General features: G+C 34.7%; 1 protein-coding gene across 1 annotated transcript; it reads left to right on the top strand.

The window, feature by feature from the left end:
• Positions 1 to 13,327: 13,327 nt before the first annotated feature.
• LOC141659578 (inositol phosphorylceramide glucuronosyltransferase 1) lies at positions 13,328 to 21,876 on the top strand. Its single transcript, XM_074466517.1, has 10 exons — positions 13,328 to 13,692; positions 14,819 to 14,939; positions 15,409 to 15,594; positions 16,592 to 16,755; positions 17,955 to 18,062; positions 18,229 to 18,366; positions 18,446 to 18,553; positions 18,767 to 19,052; positions 19,133 to 19,253; positions 21,572 to 21,876. Exons 1-10 carry the CDS (start codon positions 13,450 to 13,452, stop codon positions 21,714 to 21,716), a joined length of 1,620 nt encoding a protein of 539 aa, XP_074322618.1. The 5' UTR covers positions 13,328 to 13,449; the 3' UTR covers positions 21,717 to 21,876.
• Positions 21,877 to 21,930: the final 54 nt, after the last annotated feature.

Below are 21,930 nucleotides of genomic sequence, written 5' to 3'. Positions count from 1 at the left end.
TTATGTTGAGAAGTGCACCGTGTTTACGGAGAGAAAACGGAGATAAGCGCTACATGTTTATGATGAAAATGTTGAATCTATCGAATCTTAGGCTCTGCGTTTTATGATATTAATTAAAAGAGTATGAATAGAACATTAACCTTAATCGCTACGGTGCAAGCGATTCAAATCCACGTCTTCTACTGTCTTCCCTGATTCTCCTTGGACGAAGTGTGGGTTTCGATCTCCCAAGGTGTACCTCTCCCAAAGCTCCGAAATTCCAAAACCCTAGCTGGCTCCTTGAGAAAAACGGCTGCCTCTCTCAAACCCTAGGATGTGATTTCATTTTTGTGTGTTAACCCTAGTTTTAGGAGAATGAGAATATTTATAGGCTACAGTAGGGATCATGGACCATTAGGTCAGGCCTTCTAATGACATTTCGGGCCAAACCCAATGTCATTAAATATTAATTCAATCCACTAAAGAATTAATATTTGCACTACCTTTCCTAATTCCGTAAATTAATTATTTAATTCGGCTCCCATATTAATTGCTTATAAATTCCCCATATTTAAGATATCGCATGTCCATTAATTAAATTAATTTCTGGCAATTAATTTAATCAATATATTTTATCCTTAATCATCCATTCAACCTTATAATTATGCAAGAACAAATCTTCATGCATGACTAAAGCATAATTATCTTCATGAGCTTTCAAGAGGACATCATCACCCGAATATATTTTTCGGACACGGTTTCCTTTTATAGTTAATATCCCACTCCGTATATAATGTCATTGCCCAATACATAAATTTGTAATTTAAAATAAATTACTTAATGTATGAATCAAGGCATGTGCATTAAATACAAGTGTCAATTGCTACATCCGGATTAAGAACCTAAGCAATAATAATATCGTAGAATCTTAGTTCTTCTTTATTGTCAGAATAAAAGAAACAATTATTCTACTATTTTGATCCTGTTCAATATACACAAAGTATACAAGTATTATTCAATAGTCAAGATAAATTATTTCTAAATAATACTTCAGCCGTCCCGGTGGTTTGTCTAATGCCACTTGGACTGTGAACCTTTATTATATTATATATGGAGTTTAACAATCTAATCTTTTGCTATCCCATTTGATACTAGATTCTCTACAATATATAATATACAGACTATGTGAAAATATGCATTCAAGATTCTCAAATAATTTATTATTAAAGTATATACTTCAAACGAATATTTCAGTATAAACCCTAATAATCTCCCACTTATACTCAAGATATTCTTTGCGTATATCAGTGTTTATTACAAGCAATCCACTACCAACTATATAACTATGTGACCAAGTATCTGACTCTTATCGCTTCCACGTGCTCCTGAAAAGCCTTATCTGGTAAGCTCTTCGTGAAAGGATCTGCCTGGTTATCCTTTGATGCTATATCAGCCACAATGTTATCTCCTCGCTTAATGAACTGCCGTATGAGGTGATACTTACGCTCTATGTAGTTTTGCTGCCTTATGGGCCCGTGGTTCCTTGGTATTTGCCACAACACCAGTATTATCACAATAAATCGTGATTTGTTGTGGCAAATTAGGAACCACATCCAAATCCAGCAGGAAGTTTCAGAACCATATAGCCTATTTGGCTGCCTTAGAGGCTGCCACATATTCGACTTCCATGGTTGAGTCTGCAATGCATTTCTGCTTCACACTCCTCCATATTACGGCTCCACCTCCCAAAGTAAAAACACATCCCGAGGTGGATTTTCTCTTATCCTTATCTGTCTGGAAATCTGAATCATTATATCCTAGAGGCAATAAATCAGAGGACTTGTAAACTAACATATACTCCTTAGTCCTTCGCAGGTACTTGAGTATTGTTTATACTGCACTCCAATGTTCATGTCCTGGGTTTGACTGGTATCGGCTAACCATGCCCACGACAAAGCAGATATCATGCCTCGTACATAACATAACATATATTAGGCTTCCACATGCCGAAGCATAAGGAACTGCCTTCATGTTCTCTATCTCCTTAGGTGTCGAAGGGCACTGACTCTTTGATAGAGAAATTCCATGTCTGAAAGGTAAATTACCCTTCTTGGAGTCCTGCATGTTAAAACGAGCTAATACGTTATCTATGTAGGGCTCCTGAGATAAATCCAACATCCTTTTCTTGCGATCCCTTATAAGTTTGATCCCAATGATTTATGCTGCTTCACCTAAGTCCTTCATTTCAAATTGTTTGAACAACCATGCCTTTATTGAAGACAACATCTTAACATTATTTCCAACGAGTAAAATGTCATCAATATATAGTACTAGAAAAACCACTGCATTTCCCTCACATCTCTTATACACGCATGCTTCGCTTAGGACTTTGATCAAATCCATACGACTGAACTGCCTGATCAAAACGAATGTTCCAATACCTAGAAGCTTGTTTAAGTCCATAAATAGACCTCTTAAGCTTACATACAAGATGCTATTGGCCTTCTTTAATGAATCCATATGGTTGCTACATATAGATGGTTTCTTCAAGACTTCCATTAAGGAAAGCTGTTTTGACATCCATTTGGCAAATCTCATAATCGAGATGAGCTGCAATAGATAAAAGAATACGAATTGACTTAAGCATGACTACCGGCAAAAAGGTTTCCTCATAATCGATACCTTCTTTCTGAGTATACCCTTTCGCAACAAGTCTTGCTTTCCCAGCTTTCACCTTTTTATCTAATCCCCTCTTTTTCTTGTAGATCCACTTACATCCAATAAGTTTTATACCTTTGGGTGGTTCCACGAGCTCCCAGACCTGATTAGAATACATTGATTCCATCTCAGATTCCATCGCCTTTTGCCAAAGATCTGCATCTTTGTCTTGTACCGCCTCTTCGTATGTACGGGGATCATCATCATGTTCACCAGAGACCAGGTCTGACGACTCTCCCAAAAACATGAATCTATCAGGCTGTTGAACAACCCTCTTACTACGACGAGGCACTAGTGCGGTATTAGTGACATGTTGTACATTTTGTTGTGGTTGTTCTACTTGTACTACAGCTTCATGGGTATTATCTGTCCCTCCCACTAGTTCCTCTAAAACGACGCTACTCATGGGTTTGTGATTCATTATATAGTCCTCCTCTAAGAATCTTGCATTGGTGCTAACAATGACATCCCGATTCTTCGGACTATAAAATAAATAACCTTTCATTTCCATGGGGTAGCCTACAAATAACTTTACTTCTGTACGAGATTCTAACTTAGTCGCGTTCTTGTTCAGCACATGTGCTGGACAACCCCATATCCGAATATGTCTTAGACTCGGTTTATCCCCGGTCCACAATTCTAAGGGGGTTTTGGGAACCGACTTAGAAGGTACTAAGTTCAGAAGATAAGCTGTTGTCTCTAAGGCATGTCCCCAAAATGACTTGGGTAAATCCGAATAACTCATCATCGATCTAACACTCTCTAAAAGAGTCTGATTCCTTCTCTCTGCTACACCGTTCTGCTGGGGTGTGCCTGGTGCAGTTAACTGTGATTCTATCCCATTTTCTGATAAGTATTCCCTAAATTCTCCCAGCAAGTATTCGCCACCACGATCTGATCGTAGTGACTTGATACTTTTATTAAGTCGCTTCTCCGTTTTAACTTTGTACTCTTTGAACTTATCAAAGTACTCAGACTTACGGCGCAACAAATAAACGTACCCATTTCTAGAATAATCATCAATGAAAGTGACGAAATACTAATAACCACCTCTTGCTTGGATATTCATGGGTCCACATAAATCAGAGTGAACCAATTCTAACACTTGTTTGGCTCTATTCCCCTTTGCCTTGAAAGGCCTATTAGTCATTTTACCTTCCAAGCAGGATTCACAAACTGGAAATGGCTCCACTTCCAATGAGCTTAAAGGTCCGTCTACTACCAGTCTTTGAATCCTCCTCAAGTTAATATGACCTAATCTCAAGTGCCAAAGATATGTTTGGTTCAAACTAGAAAGTTCCTTTATTTTAGTAGAGTTAGAAGATGTGTTATTCAATTCCCTATATTGCAGTTGCAGTGCAGGTTGACTGGGATTAATTATATATAAATTGTCTTGCAATGTACCAGAACATATAATTCGTTTATTCATCATAATAGAAACATTACGATCCAAACAAACATTATAACCATCCAAAGCAAGTTTAGAAACTGAAATTAAATTCCTTCTAAAAGAAGGTACATAAAGACAATTATTCAAAACCAAAGTCCTATCAGAACCAAAAGATAAATGAATAACTCCTACTGCAACTACTGTTATTTTCGTAGCATCTCCCATGAACACGTATATCTCACAATCTATAAGCATTCTGGATAGCTGGAACCCCTGCATAGAATTACAAACATGATCAGTGGCTCCTGTATCTACACACCAAGTGCTCGTAGATATAGCCGCTATAAATGTTTCTGTAACTAGAGAAAGAGACATACCAATATTGTTTGTCTTCTTAGGAAAAGGACAATCATGTTTCCAATGACCTGACTGTTTGCACCTGAAGCACTTTCCCTTAGGCTTTTTCACACCACCTTGAACTCCCACTGCCTTCACAACTTTCTGTGTCTGAGCCTTTTTCTTCTTCATAATACCTTTCGGCTTAGAGGAAGAACATTTCTCAGCCACATTCACTTGAACATTCTGCCGAAATAATCCTTCAGCTGCCTGAAGTTCTGTCAGCAGTTTCGCGAGACTATACTGCCTCTTGTTCATGTTGTAATTCAAGCGGAACTGCTCAAAACTCTTGGACAAGCTCATAAGGATAATGTCAATTTGGGTTTCCCTGTCAAGTTCAGCACCGAGGATCTCTATCTCATTCAGATGTGACATCATCTTGAGAACATGATCCCTTATATGTGTTCCTTCATCCATTTGAGTGTTCATTAAAGACTTCATGGCTCCTTGCCTAGCAGCCCTATTCTGATCTCCAAAAAGTTCTTTTAGATTAAAGAGCATATCTGAAGCAGTGACCATAGACTGATGCTGATGCTACAAAACACCCGACATTGCTGGCCAGAATGTAACATCAGTGACATCTCATCAGCCTTAATCCACCGCTTATAATACTCTTTCTCATCTTCAGGAGCATCAGCAGCAGGCTGATCAGGCTTGGGTTCATAAGTGCAAAACTTGTACTCCTCAGCAGTTAACACAATGTCCCAAATTTCGTTTCCATTCAATATAGTTAGGTCCGGTAAGTTTGTTATCCTTAAGTATGGTGAATAGTGGATTAAATCCCATTTTATCCTGAGAATCATGCATAAAAAAACATCACATTACACATAAATAAGGGTGCATTAAATATTAAGACATATTGATTCCTCTAACAATTATTAAAATTAAATGCACTAACATCTAAACACCATAAGTTTCTGGTACGCCATAATGTGTGACATGTATACCACCTAAATTTGTTTAAATGTTACTTCAGTCCTATTACTAAACAATATTCCACGTTGGGGTGGTCTATATTATTTTTCATATCTAAGGGTATACCATCATCAAATCTTAAATTAACTGAAATCTATGGAACTTGGTACGCCACGATGGGCGACGTGTATACCTTCCAATATTCGTAATTTTTCCTTGAATAGAATACTTCAATTCAATATTCATTGATGATTTGATTTCCAGGTAGTGGAGGAGTCACATGGGTCTCACTTAATACCCACAGCCTTAAAAGTTCGATGAACCCGTTTTTGACAAAATCGCCCCATATCAGAAATAAAGAAAAATTCGTATTTATTCCTTGTTTTTTTAAAACTTATTAATTTAAGAAGTTTGTTCTAGTAATTTCTATAACATTCTAGACACCATAAATTACATGCCACGATGGGTGACGTATATATAATTTATATTCGTCTTTATGTTAAATTACATACAAACAATAATGGAGACCATGGGATTGAATTTCATATTAATTCCCTCTCCCACTTAGTATTTACTTTGAGGATTTTAATCTAGATGCATCGTCCTATGTTATTTCTTCGAAGTCCAAATGTTTTATAACAACACAACTAACACATAACATAGCAGCATACTATCATGATTAAAGCATTAATAAAAACATCCATATGTCCATATCATTCTAGCATGCTAAGGGTTAGTATCACATGGCATAACAACACATACAAGAAACACATAGTAGCAATAATCAAGAGAAGTAGAAATTATGTAAAACATAATAAAACACATCCACTATTATGGCCCCAGAAAAATAGATTCGAATTTATCCTTCGAAAAATTTTGGAAATCTTCGAGAGCCCGGTTGGAGGCCTAAACAGCCTCAAAACGCCTTAAAATACTGGGTCAATGGTCTTTCAATATTTTGATCTCTGATCGTCTCGTTCTTCCGTTTCCGAATTGGTATTGTACGCCCAAATCGGACATCGTATGCAAAATCTGCAGCCAAAACAGCGAGGCACCCCGAAAACATAATGCAGCAGCGGAAAATCTCTGTTTCTTGCAGCTCCGTTGATCAAAAAATTACATACAAAATAATACAGATGAACCAACCTATTCTCTTACATCAGATCATAATCTAAAACAATTACAAATTGATTTACAATATTACAAGATCAGAATAAGAAAAAACAAAACTATCATGATCAACCCTCGTGAATTACAACAAAACCACGTGGAATCCAATCAAAACAAAATAACCACGATTAAACCACGTGGGATCCAAACACATAATTTAAAACATAATTTAAAACATGGCCATAATAGTGAATAATAACCTGCATCACAGAAACAATACAAGCATACCACTATATACATGTATATATAATCATGACATGGACAACATATCATAAAACGCAGAACCTAAAACCAGGCTCTGATACCACTTGTTGGATCTATCGAATCCTGGCCCTCTGTTTTATGATATTAATTAAAAGAGTACGAATAGAACATTAACCTTAATCGCTACGGCGCAAGCGATACAAATCCACGTCTTCTACTGTATTCCCTGATTCTCCTTGGACGAAGTGTGGGCTTCGATCTCCCAAGGTGTACCTTTCCCAAAGCTCCGAAATTCCAAAACCCTAGGCTGGCTCCTTGAGAAAAACGGCTGCCTCTCTCAAATTCTAGGATGTGATTTCGTTTTTGTGTGTTAACCCTAGCTTTAGGAGAATGAGAATATTTATAGGCTACAGTAGGGATCATGGACCATTAGGTCAGACCTTCTAATGACATTCCGGGTCAAGCCCAATGTCATTAAATATTAATTCAATCCACTAAAGAATTAATATTTGCACTACCTTTCCTAATTCCATAAATTAATTATTTAATTCGGCTCCCATATTAATTGCTTATAAATTCCCCATGTTTAAGATATCGCATGTCCATTAATTAAATTAATTTCTGATATTTAATTTAGTCAATATCTTTTATCCGTAATCATCCACTCGACCTTATAATTATACAAGAACAAATATGCCTGCGGGACTAAATCATAATTATCTTTATTTGCTTTCAAGAGGACATCATCACCCGAATATATTTTTCGGACACAGTTTCCTTTTATAGTTAATATCCCACTCTGTATATAATGTCATTGCCCAATACATAAATTTGTAATTTAAAATAAATTACTTAATGTATGAATCAAGGCATGTGCATTAAATACAAGTGTCAATTACTACATCCAGATTAAGAACCTAAGCAATAATAATATCGTAGAATCTTAGTTCTTCTTTATTGTCAGAATAAAAAAAACAATTATTCTACTATTTTGATCCCGTTCAATATACACAAAGTATACAAGTATTATTCAATAGTCAAGATAAATTATTTCTAAATAATACTTCAGCCGTTCCAGTGGTTTGTCTAATACCACTTAGACTGTGAACCTTTATTATATTATATAAGAAGTTTGACAATCTAATCTTCTGCTATCCCATTTGATACTAGATTGTCTACAATATATAATATACAAACTATATGAAAACATGCATTCAAGATTCTCAAATAATTTATTATTAAAGTATATACTTCAAACGAATATTTCAGTATAAACCCTAACAGAAAAGTGATACATGTTTATGATGAGAAGTATATCGTCGTTTTTAAATTTCTAAATAAGTTTTACAATTTCGAATCAAAAAGGAGTGTTGGAATTATGATTCAAACTTGTAACTAAAATATTAATTAGTTTATTATATTTTTAATGTTTCTTGATTTTCAAAAATTTGTGATTGATTACGCTTTATGTATGGCAATAATCAAGCAATCTTGTCTTGTAATAACTATATATATTTGAGTATTATAATATATAAAATTATAAGTTTCCACCAAATATAATATCTCTCTTCATCTTGTATCAAAACTAATAGTGAAACCATACAAAACCCTAGCTCAATCGACTTGAACTTCTGTAAAAGTTTATGTTGAACCCTTATTTCCAATTGAGATACAATTTGTAGTAAAAGGTATGACGTCTACAAATTAATAGACGTCATCAACCTTCTGAGTTGGATCAAATAAAAACCTGGAAGATATTGTGGCGTCGTCAGTGTGCAAGTGGTGGCTAATAACATTTCCTTGCTCCTTTTGGTAATAATTGTTGGGTAATATAAAACATTACTCCAAACATTATCAAATGTATTTATTTCATTTATAAAATAATCCGGGAACAAAGAAACCAATTGGTTGGCTTGGTTTTCTTATTTATCACCTGGTTGTATCTTTAATAGGGGGTATATCCTTTGTTGAGTCAAAAGATATTTTTTTTGCTAAGCCGAAATTAAATTATATAATCAAAAGGGCCATTACAGAGTTTTAAGCTTGAGATTGGTATATAAACCCAAAACATCACCCCATAAACAAAAACTAGATATTGTTACTATACTGGACCTACTAGAGATTTTAAGTTAAAGGACAAGAGATAAGATAGCGAACAACAGATAATGACTATGACTGAATAACTAGTGTTAAGTAACCAGTCACACTAAAATCTTAAGGTGGTAGAGGGAGGCCCGAACATAATTTTATACTATTTAACACTCCCCCTCAATCGTACGATACTTTCGCTACGATTGACAACGACAAATACAACCAATATTAATACCAGTACCAACAACAAATATTTTAATTAAATAAATAGGGGTGGGAGGAATCGAACCTGAGTCCCTCCCTAAACCGAGCTCTGATACCATGTTAAGTAACTAGTTCATCTAAAACCTTAAGGTGGTAGATGAAGGCCCAAATATGATCTTATACTTTTTAACAACTAGAAACTCGAAATATCGAACTGATTCATTCTGCTTAATTTGCAATTCATCGAACATTGCCATTTGAAGGAATACTTATTTCAAAGGGTGGGAGAGGATCACTCTGTTGAATCAAAGTAACAACCCCATAATAATTTTATGTTAATTCAGAAACTAGTTGAAGAACCAATCTCTGGTTTATAACCGGAGAACCAACGTTGTAAATTGATCAGAGAGAGACTTGAGGTGTTGACAGTAAGAAGATGCATCAGGGAAATCCTCCATTTATGTGCGTGCAAATTCCTGTTCAAGGTAGACATCCCTTGATTTTTTATTATCAGAGAATATATCTTTCAAACGATTCCATGCTAATGCAGCCGTTGAATCCGGTTCAATAATAGTATGAACCAAATCGTGAGAGATGGTGGCATATATCCATTGAAGCACAATAGCATCAAGGCGTTCCTATAGGCCGTGGTCAGTTTCTTTAAGAGAGGAAGAAGTTTTAGTTTTTGATGTTGAAGACACTGACTTGTCGTTTGACCGGGGGAAAATATGATCCAGAACTTGATATTGAAAAGGGATTCCCATGTGGTATATTGCACCTTTGCCACCTCAAGAGTCACGGTAATGAACTTTTGATGTTACTGACAGTTAGAGCAGGGTGAAGAGAGTTCTTTGATAAATCGGAAGACATTGTTAGGTGGTAATTTTGCTAGGCTGCTAGAGTATGAGGGACAAGATTAGACAGAAAGATAGGAGATTCGAGAGAAAGTTAAGATATATTTAACCTAGGATCTCTACTGATACCATGATAGAAGATAAAACTGAATCCCCTGCCTTTCTCATTCATTCTCACATAATTTATATACAAATTACACTTTAGCTGATTGATATATTCAATAGCTAAATTGACTAAATTACAGTGCTATTATCCTGCTCAATGATATCCTGAGATCTTGATATCCTAACTAATATTCTGAATGACAATAACAGCAACCTAAAATATTTACATACTAAAAATACAACAGACAACTAATCACATATGCTAACACACATCCATAAGTTGCTCAATCTGATCCCCGAGGGCTTGAATTTCTGGTTCGAACACTTCCTCAATACAAATATTGTTCACTTGTTTTTTCATAGACTTCACGTTGCTCAAGAGTTTTTGCAGATTTCCAGACACAATAGCACCAAACACATCCTTAACATAAACACCAGCGAAAACTTTCTTCTCGAGATATACCGAGTTAGCCTTACAAACTTTAGATATGTTACCCAAAACACCATCCTCCAAAATACGTATACGTAACGCCTCATAATTTAGAGCCCCATAATTGTCAAAATTACAGACTTGATACATCTTCTCTTTTTCCTTTAATTTTTTGCTCGAAGGATTTTAAAAAAAAACGAAGTCCCCTTGAGTAATGATAACAAGATTACTTATATTGTTGGCAAAAACTTGAGTCTCTTCATTGGAGAAAATATTTGCTTAATTTTCAATGGTCACATTTAGAAACACATTGATAATCACCAGTGCCTGATTTCCAACAACTTCATTCACCACATTGGAGCGTATCAATATTTGATTTTTATTTTCAGCCACAAGGTTAAGGGTTCCAACATCCTCATAATGAATGAGCATCCCCATATCACCAAGGTCGGGGTTGGGTAACAATTCAACAACATCCTCAAAGAGGTTCATGTCTAGATCCGCTTCATTGATATCTAAAATAGATATAGGCGAGTTTGGAGGAGTAAGATCGATAACTTCACCTTGCTGGAGAACAGGGTTCAGCAAGACATGGTCATGGACCATGAGGGGAAAAGGAAGCAATATTCCCATGTATGCATCCAAAAATTATTGAAGATTCCTAAATATCCCAGGTACTACCATGAAAAAGTTGAGGTTTTCCAAACATAAGTAGCAATATACTGAGTTGTGTGATTCATACTCAAGGGAATAATAGATACAAACATTTGGGTTTCATATTCCACGAAGTGATTGGAGTGAAAAGAGTTTATTTAAGACATCACATGAATGAGATCATCTGGGACATGAGCATGTTTTTGAAAGTGAATGACGTCTAAGGCTTTTCTGTTCTCAGTTTCAACATGGGAGTGATTGAAACCAAGCGCATGGGCTTGGATCATGCTGGCATGGGCAACCTGAAGAGTTGCTTAAATCTTAGTCATGCATTGCAGAGGCCCTCTAGCACATCATAAGACTTCAACAAATGAGTTCCTTATTATTGCGCCCATTGAACTTGATTACCATTTTGGAGAGGAATTTCAACAGATGTAAAATGGATGTTGACTTTGACAATGGAAAACACAACCTTCTTCCTTGATGGAGTATTTGATTAAAGTTGAAAGCTATTTTGCTAGCTGATATTTCTTAAAGAAATCATTTTCCCTTAAAAAATAAACAAGATTAAAATATTATTCATCACTTTTCGTCCCGTGTTATTCATATTCTTACCAAAATTAACCTATTTTACTTCATACTACTCCATGCTTCCGGCAAACATATAAAATACAGTTTTACTAGATTCCCCCCGTCAAGTTAAAAAATTTACATGTAACACGTGACATATTCTACTCATAAGTGCATTATTTTAAAATTTGTAAGTAATATTAAAAATACAATTTATATTAGTATCATATTATCGTTTGAGATATATCATCGTGCTTATAAGTAATGTCCTCCAAATTATTATATATATATATTTGAAATGTGCCCCTTTAATATTGGGGTGAAAGCCCAAAATAACCATATTTAAATAACCATTGCCCAAAATACCCACCAAAATTTTAAATTATCCAAAATTCCTACCAGATACTCCATTTTCAGTGTAGTAACAACTTGATACTCCAGTGGCAGGTAGAGTATCATGCCTGATAGTCCTTTATAAGTGGAGTATGGGCTCATATACTCTTTTATCAGTGGAGTAACATGCTAGATACTACTTTATTTATCAGTGGAGTATCATCTAAAATTTTAAAATTATTAAATTAAGGTCCACATTTTAATTAAGGTTTAGACTTCAGGGTCTAGGACACCCTAAACTCTAAATCGATTTTACTTTTGTTCATTTTTTTAAATATTTCTAAACCCCAAATAAGGAATTGTTAAAATATAAAATATTAAAAACTATAAAATATGGTACATGTTTAAATTATAAAATTATTAAATAAACATTTAAATTTTCAAAAAAAAAATACATAATGCTCCAATGATGATGGAGTATCAGACCCGATACTCCACCGAAAAAGGATGCATCATGATTGATAGAGAGTATCAACCATGATATTCCTCTAACAAAGGAGTATCGCTCTAATACTCCCTCTGGAAGTGGTGTATCATCGTTATACTCGATCTGGTAGATATTTAGATCACCTTATTTTATTCATACTCCCTGGAAGTGGTGTATCACAGTTATACTCGATTTGGTAGATATTTAGATCACCTTATTTCAGAGTAAGTATTTCGGGCAAAAGTACCCCTCAAAATAAGTATTTTAGTCATTTTTTCTTAATATTACAAAATATGTTAATTAATTAATCAACATATCACAAATGCCAAGCACCTTCAAACACACCCATCTCATTTCCGCTGACACAATCCAAACCAAAACATTATTAAATTCTGACAACACCCAAGACAATAACAAAGTACACACATAAAAATGAAAAATGGGTGATCGCCCTAAATGTCACTTAGGGTTAAAAATGGCCCTACATGTCACTTCAAAATGATATATCGTGTAACGTTTATGCAAAATATATAAAACGGTAATTCGTGTAACATTTTGGCATTTTGATTTTTTGTATGCGCAAAACGGTAGATAAAGTATTGTTTTGGTACAAAACGCTATATCATGTACCGTTTTGAGCCAAAACGCTACTTCAACTACCGTTTTACACATTATAATTTTTTTTTTTTAAAAATAAAGTACCAAAACAGCATACTATGTACCGTTTTGCATTAAAAAATAAAACGTAAGACGAAGTACCGTTATGGAGTAACATTTAAAGTGACATTTTAGACCATTTAATAATCATCGAAATTTTGGTCATTGTTCCGTATAAACACACGAACACAAACACACACAGATTCACAATCTTCAGATTCAAACTACTTCAAACCCCAGAAAACCCAAACACACATGTATCTATAATCCCCAGTTTTCTTGTCTCAAAACCATGAATTTATATGTTTCAAGAACTGGGTTTTTTGTGTTATGTCTTGTAATATCATTTGTATGTAATCTTGGAAGTGTGTTTGGAGAATCTGATGAAGCTTATGTGACTCTTTTGTATGGAGATGAGTTTGTTCTTGGTGTAAGAGTTTTAGGCAAGTCTATTAAGGATACTAAATCTACTAATAAAGATATGGTTGTTCTAGTTTCTGATGGTGTGTCTGAGTATTCCAAGAAGCTGCTTCAGGTTTGTTGTTTTTTTTTTCGAGTTTTTCGATTTTTTGTTTGGTTGGTTTTCGATGTTTTTTTGATATGGTGAGGTAGGTTTTGTACTAGTGGTTGAATTTGTTGGAGTAACCCTTTGTTTGTTATGTTGAGGTTTATGTTTTGTTTCGATTTTTAGTTTGTTTAGTTTTCGATATGTGTAGGATCATGGTGTGGTATGTTTAGGACTAGTAATTTAGTTCTTGGGATTGAATTTAATAGAAAAATGAACCTTTTTTGTTCGTTTTAGGTATGAGAGTTCTGGATCATTATTAATGTCTTTTGGAAATAAAAATTGTAAATTTATATGAGAGAAAATGTTCCTGTTGCTTGGTAAGTGATTGGAATTTAAATTCTTATAGATATCGACTTGTATAGATCTATAAATTTGAGCCATAAATATGTTTGCATACCTCTTTGACTCTGTTTTATATGAGATAAAAGGTTTCGGTTACTTGTTAATGGTTTGGAATATCAAACTGAATAGATATCGAATAAATAAGATATGACTTTGAGCTATAATTGTGTTTGCATACCTCTTTGACTTTGTTTTTTCTCTATCAGTTTCGTTATGTTATGGAAAGTCAAATTCAATTCTCTGTCACTGAATTACGAAATGTTCCGATATGATCACTAAATGAGAATGTAAACTGATATGATATCGTTGACAGTTGAGTTTGCTAGGAGGCTAAAATTCATAGCAGTTTTAAGATTAATGATATAGTGTCAGTTTACATTTTTAAGGTAAATCATATTAAAGAAAAACAATACTGTAATTTGGTGAAGTAGGTAAAAATGCAGAAGCCCTAAAGTTATATATATAAAGATTGAAGATAGAGAAGAGTGGTTTGATCTCCTCCTTTGCTATATTTTTGCAGTATTAGTGGTTTTGACTGTATGTTATCACTTAATTGAGGGTATGAGCGGGGAGTCAGTTGGGTTGCTCCGCTCTATCTGTGGATTTATTGGTGGTTATGGTCCTCTGTAAGCTCTTAATTTAGATTATGATCATTTTTTTTAATATTGTTTGGTATTTTATATGAAACTACTATTGCTCATTAATTAAAGGTTTACAAAATAGTCTTTGATGTTTGATATCATATTTTTAGGCGGATGGATGGATTGTGGACCACATTAGTTTATTGGCAAATCCTAATCAGGTCCGGCCGACAAGATTTTGGGGTGTATACACAAAGCTGAAGATATTTAACATGACAAAGTACAAGAAAGGTAAAGTACTTTGCTATCTACAATTTTTGCCGTCCTGTCTCACTCCCTTCGTACACTACCTACTCTTTTAACCAGAATTCTGACCAACCATTTATACATTGACATATAACCTCTTCTTTTTAGATTAGTTCATCTAGATATTGTTTTGAAATTCGAGTAATAAACAAACAATACATTCTCTGCACCTTATTTCTTTGGCTGCATGGTATTAGGCTAGTTAGCTTTAAAAACTTAATATAATATGAAAACACCTAAGTTACTCAAAATAACTGTTTTTAAGTTGTTATTAACTCTATGCTTATTAAAGTTTTACCTTATAAAAGTGAATAGAAGAAGTTCATAAGTTTTGACGGTTTAAACTCTATTCATAGCCGTCAATGAAGAGGTATGTCTGCTTTGCAGTTTTTAGGCACCTAATGGCTATGTTGTATGTGTCAGGTGATGACATTATTTATCTCTTTTTTGACAGTGGTCTATCTTGACGCTGATACAATTGTGGTTCAGAGTATTGAAGATCTATTTAAGTGCGGAAAGTTTTGTGCTAATTTGAAGCATTCCGAAAGGCTAAATTCAGGTGTCATGGTAGTTGAACCATCTGAAGCTGTTTTCAATGATATGATGAGCAAGGTGAAAACTTTGGCGTCTTACACTGGAGGTATAGTGGTATATTTTATTACTTATGCATTGAGAATTTACATGTTTTCCCTCTAACCTGTTCAAATAATGAAGTTGGTATTGCTCCAACCATCCATTCATTAATAATTTTAATGACTTCTGTTGTGGTTTTGCTATTATTTAAATTACATAATATGTTGCAATATAAATCAAAAGTTACTATTTGCTCATCTAAGCACAGAATTATTGCACAGCTATGCGATTAGAAAACTTATTCCTATGATCAAAGTTATATACTCTAACTTAGGACTTATTGACACAAGTAAAGGAGAATATATGAAAGCCGTTGAATATTTTCTTTTGAGTGCTAGAATGGAATTGTTTATTTCCAAAAGCTTTTAATAATATGGCATTTATTTGTCAGTATGTACGACCATCTCCAATAGATGAAGAAAAAAGGAATGAAGGATTACGTCCATTGGTAAATTCTAGAAAACAAATGAGCTTTCTACATATGGGTTGTCCGAAGTAGTGATGATTTTAGAACAAAAAGGGCTTTCTACACGTGGGTTCTCTAATATAACGATTTTTATCAGATCAAAGAAAGAAACATCATATAAATTGAAATTTGAACTGAATGAAGAGATATGTTTTTTTCTGGGATAAAGAGACGTGATACCTCTCAATTTTTATATTAACAGATTTTCCTCTTGCCATGAATTTCATTGTTGCCATGTAGAATGGGACTTTATCTTCATTCCTGTCCAACTAATTAATTCTTGCAAGGGAGCACAAAGTTTGTTAAAATTATGTCTAGTCATCATGTGTTGAGATGAAATTGGTTTACTTCGTATTAAAATCTTTATTGAGGGAGGTTGTACAAGGAATTATACAGATGGAATTTATCACATGCAATTAGTTCATCTACGGTTCATGCTCAAATATTTTTGTAATTGATTTTACACCCTCAATATTTTGACTTTAAAGCTTCTCCTCTGCATGGTTTGCAAATTTATATCCTGTTTACTTGGTAACAGGTGATCAGGGGTTCCTCAACTCCTATTATGTTGGATTTGAAAGTGCACGTGTTTTCGACCCATCACTACCTGATCACGTGATCAAGTCTAGACCAGTTCCTGAAATGGAGAGGCTTTCTACTCTATATAATGCAGATGTTGGGCTTTACATGCTCGCAAACAAGGTTCGTCGCCTTGAGCCTGTATAAATAATTTTGGGTACTATGAACTACGAAGTGCTGGTGCCATCTAAAATGATACTGATTTGTGGTCACTGTTGTCCATTTATTTTGATGTAGCATGCTTTGATTGTTTCTAAGAATTACATATGATTTTTACTTTGTTATGCTAACTATTATTCTTCTGCTTGTGTAAGCCGCTAACTAATTATCACATATCTACATCAGCAATATGTTGTAGTGCAATCTGGCTAACAAGGAAGTGCAACATGACTTGTGAAAATTGGTTTCTACCAATTTTTCAATAATTTTGGGTTACATAGCGGTTTTCTTCTACCATAATTGCGGATTGTGTGATGCTTTTGATGAAAATTTAGTTATTGTCTACTTTTTATTTGGTTGAAGGGGAGGGTGTGGACTGTGGAGTGAAAAGTTGGGACACTCATAGAGGAATGTAGATGCCTTCGCTTATAAAGTTTTGTACTGCGAGTCTGGAAGTACAAATAAACAAGCAAAAGTAAAATATTATGGTGCAAAGAACAAATCTTAAAAAGTAGAGAAACCGGTATAGGACCTTTTTGGTGCAACGACAGCTCGTGTCTTTGTAGGGAGATGAGATGAATTGAAAGGCGTGCTAGCGATTCACCTAGGCTCAACCTATATGGATTAATCCATTCTCCGAACAATCTTGGAGGGGGATTTTAAATCATAATATAGATTACTTATATGTCAACGTGATATCAGAGCTCAGGCTAACCAATACAATTTTATCTAATCTTAACTAGTAATATTAAAAAATACAAATTAGTATTCTTATTTCTTTCCCCGCATTATTTAATACAATTAAATCTAATCGTAACTAATAATATAAAATTAGTACAAATTAATTTTTTACTTCCTTTCTTGACATCAGTAAGATATAGAGGCAACTTAATTAATTATCTATTCAACAAATGTCATAAAATTTATTGCTTAGCAGTAGGTGTCTCAGCTTGATTTCCCATACCGAAACCCTTAGTGGAGTTTTTTTTAACCAATAGTAGTTAATAATTTTAAAGTTTATGACTTGCACTTTTGTAAAAGTTGTTAGGGAAGCTGTAAAGGTAACTATACTTGGTAAGATATAAGGGGATAGGGGAACTGTTGCTATATGTATATTAGTCGATATAGTCGATTTTCTGAACTTGTGCTCCCCTCATATGCAGTGGATGGTAGATGAGAAAGAACTTCGTGTTATTCATTATACACTAGGCCCCCTTAAACCATGGGATTGGTGGACTTCATGGCTTCTGAAACCTGTTGATGTCTGGCAGGTAATAGTTCCAAACTCTATAAAGTTGGCTGGTCTATGGTATTCTCGTTCTCATATAATTGATATTGTCGTCCTGATTAAAGAATTTCCAATTTTGTAAAAGGTCTCAGCTAAAATTTTTAATCCCAAGCAGATGACTTATTCGGTAAGTTTTATTCATGCTGCAGAATGTAAGGGAACAACTTGAGGAATCTCTTCCTGGAACTGGAGGGGGCAGAAATTCTAATGAAACACTTCTAGTCCGGTTCCTTTTCCTGCTCCCAGTACTGACTTGGATTTTCTTATACTATAAGTCTTTTCTTCAGGTACTATTCTTCTTTGCTTTTATGTCGAATGCTATCTGTTTCTGTAGAAGAGTTTGTGAGTATTGTAGTTTTTGTGCAGACACGTTCATTATGTGATCACCTCAGGCAACTGTATTTTAAAGTCAGGTCTGGGGGTGCTCTTGCCTATACCACGGTTTCATCATCTACCACTACTTCAAATAAAGAGGTTAGCTTTCCATCAATCCTCTATTAGCATAGAAAATCTTGTATCTTCTTGAACATAGGTATCTTACTTTATTTGGGGGAGGAAAGACATCTGGTAATTATTCATTCATGGCTGTAGATTTGCTCATTCTTACAAATTAGTTGCGGATGTCATTTTAAATTAATTATTAATTTTAATTTTGACATTAGTACGTTTTTTGTTTTAATGAATTAGTTTTCAAATGGCGCACATTCCAAGGTTCCTATTTTCCTCGGAGGAATCTCAATATTCATCTGTTTTATGGCTGCTGTTGTGTCTCTTGCACTCGCTCTTTCCATTGTGCCTCGCCAGGTTACGCCATGGACGGGTTTGCTGCTCATGTACGAATGGACATTTACAATTTTCTTGCTAGTATTTGGGGGTTATTTGCATTTGGTGTATCAATGGGGAAAAGTCGTGGCCAATCGAGGTGGGTCTACGTCCTCTCGTCCCGAATCTGCTGATTATGGTACTGGCAAAGGTAAGTTAAGTATTAAGTATACAACTAAATCTAGTACCAAACCCGGTCTTTAATTATTTACTTTTGCATTGATATTGTAGGCCATCAGCGCCAGACTTCTTGTGATGTTGCTATGTGGTATTATGGGCTGGGTATGGCAATTCTTGCTGTTGCTGCTCCATCATTACCTTGCGTTTTTGGGATCACAGCGCTTTTTCTAAGGTAAGCTAATCGATCCATCTCTATTTTGTACTTATTCTCTTTGTGGAAATCTTAATACCTTTGTTTCTTGTAAAATTGATTGGCATCTCTCTCGAGTTGGTAGCAATTAATTAAATTCGGCACACCTATTTAAGATGCTGCCTCTTTTATAGAAACACTTTAAACAAAACACATTGCAGCCTAGAGCCTACTGTCTTCTTCGAGAAAGCACTTCTTTTTTATGTAGATAGAATTATTGATGTCATAGGTTCTAATGACACATACCCTCTTTTGAGTTTTTAGGTGTCCGCAATCTAAATTCAGTCTAGCATTGAACTGGTCATACATATCCTCCAGTCTAAGAGAACTATTCTTTTCATATTTTTTTTCTTAATCAAAACTGCAATATAGCTTTCTGACCAAGTCAATTGACTAGTATGTGTTGCCCCACAATCAGAAGGTACTATGTGGTTTTTTTGGAGGGTACTGAAATGTTTGTGTTGGTAAAGGTAGGCAGAAGTTTGATAGTTTGATAGTGTTCGGCTAGTTTTTTTTTCTGGATTTCTGCAGCTCTAATACAGTTACTGGATAGTGGCGACGCTTTAATAATCATTTCATTCAAATAATAAGCAGAAGATTCCATCCTTAAATTGGGCCTTTCTCTGTCTCACTTTTTGCTAATATAAGTTGATCATAATGAAGAATATAGAAAATTTGTAATAGCATGTCAGTTTCAGCAGAACCACCCAAACCATATGTACATACTACATTTATATTATTGTGCTTAGATGTTGATCGGAAGTAGTACAGGCTCGTGGCTACTCTAACTTTTTATTGAGTTTGGGTGTGTGTGATTACGGATGAAGTAGCCAAAGCCATATGCATGATGTTGTTGGAGATATTAGAACATTCTATGCATAGTTTGGGAGCATATGTCAGTGGAGTCTTATAGATATAAATGTAGTTTAGACTTAAGAGTCTAGAATGGATCTTGTAAAATAAGTGAGAAAGTGGATGCAGTAACGAAACGTATAGCTGCATTTGGAGATTATTTTGGATAGTATTAGGAGAATAGAAACATGACCTCGCCACCAAACAAGGAAATATGGCGATGAAGCATGTGGATCATGAAGCTAACTGCAGAGAAGGTGACTGCAAGTGCCTTCGGGAATACATCAATGTAAAGGTCTTGGAGACGTGCAAGAATGGACCATTGCAGTTGCATAAAGAATCAGTATTATATTGAATAATATTTCTAGGATTAGCTGGAGAAGTGTTGGAGAAATGGAAGCAGACTTCTATTAATCAGACCTGTTGGTGGAGAAAAGATAACAAAGAGGTTATAGGTGAAGAAATGTATTTGTAAATGCTTTGATGCTGATAACTTGTAGAGGAACATATACTGCAAAAAGGTTGCAAGCAAGGCTGGCAAAATAGAAATAGACCAGAAGTGAACCAAACCTTAATTAGTTGATTTTTTTTCCCAATTGAATTATTTAAAAACGTAGTTTAAAAATAAAGCTCTGAAAGTTAGAAAAACATGAGAGAACTGAAAGTGCATGAAAGTAAGGTTTACCCCAAGGCTTTTAGGCATACATGTGTAGCAAGTCAATATTCTCGCCATTTGAAGTTGCAAGTCATTGTAACGTATTAAAAATTATGCATGCACAGAGTCACACAGATATTGAAATAAGAGTATTTGTAAGTAACTAAGTATATATCTTCGACTTCGAGTATGTATAGAATTATATATGCTGGAATATTTTGAGAAACAAATACTTCAGCTTTGTATGTGTAGCTAAGTAATTTTTTTTTCTGATTGAAGTTGCTAGACATTATAGTGTATTTAGGATTATAGCCACTCACACAGATATTTTTATATAGAATATTTTAGTAACCAAGTATACAGTTTCTAGTTTGTATAGAGTTATATATGCTGGGATATTTTGGGAAACAAATGCTTCAGCTTTAAATCTTGCAGTTATATAGGCCGTCTACATCTGTTGATGCTTTTCAGATAGTTTCTTTGTGGCATTGCAGATGCTCAAGGGCAGTGCCCTCTTGTACATTACATTTTTGTAGTTGATAATATATCCACAAAATCTATCATTCACTGTTTGTTTTTCTACCTGGTCCAGCTAGCACATTAGCCAATATACATTTATATAAATAAGGGTAACATCGTCATCAGTGAATTTGATAATCTCCTTTGTGTATTGCTTTCATATCGTTTAAAACTTTGCAATCTTATTTTGTTTATTTCTGGTACAAGAGTGCATATATGTAAATTTATTTTTTTGTACTTCACATATTTTGCATCTTTGTTTATTATCGAACAGGCTAGGCTTGATGGTAGTAGGAGCTATAATATTGGCATCTTTCATGACTTACGCCTCAGAACACCTCGCCATACGATCATTTATAAGGGGTCTGGAGGACCGGGACAATTCTAGGTCAGGAAGGAGCATATGTTTGGTATGCTAGGTAGAGGTTAGTAGACTAAAGTTGTAAGCTATACTTTTTTCTTTTTCTAAATTTGATTTCTTTGGGCATAAAAGGCCCGTGATTTATTTACAGACATGTAAAAATCTGATTTCGTCTTTTTAGGAACTACTATACTATAAATTATATTTGGCAGATGATAGATTTTGTGTATTTTCTCAGAAAAGAATTGATCACTTCAAATGTCAAAAGCAAG

The sequence above is a fragment of the Apium graveolens genome, chromosome 5 (genome assembly GCF_009905375.1).
Source record: "Apium graveolens cultivar Ventura chromosome 5, ASM990537v1, whole genome shotgun sequence".
In the NCBI taxonomy this organism is placed as follows: Eukaryota; Viridiplantae; Streptophyta; class Magnoliopsida; order Apiales; family Apiaceae; genus Apium; species Apium graveolens.
This window is presented reverse-complemented; position numbering and strand designations above follow the sequence as displayed.

Bases quoted from the DNA above. Each gene is read 5' to 3' on its own strand.
- LOC141659578 (XM_074466517.1), top strand. From the start codon at position 13,450: ATGAATTTATATGTTTCAAGAACTGGGTTTTTTGTGTTATGTCTTGTA. The intron at 16,756-17,954 runs GTTCGTCGCCTT...CCTCATATGCAG, and splicing joins TTTACATGCTCGCAAACAAG to TGGATGGTAGATGAGAAAGA. The intron at 18,063-18,228 runs GTAATAGTTCCA...TTCATGCTGCAG, and splicing joins AACCTGTTGATGTCTGGCAG to AATGTAAGGGAACAACTTGA.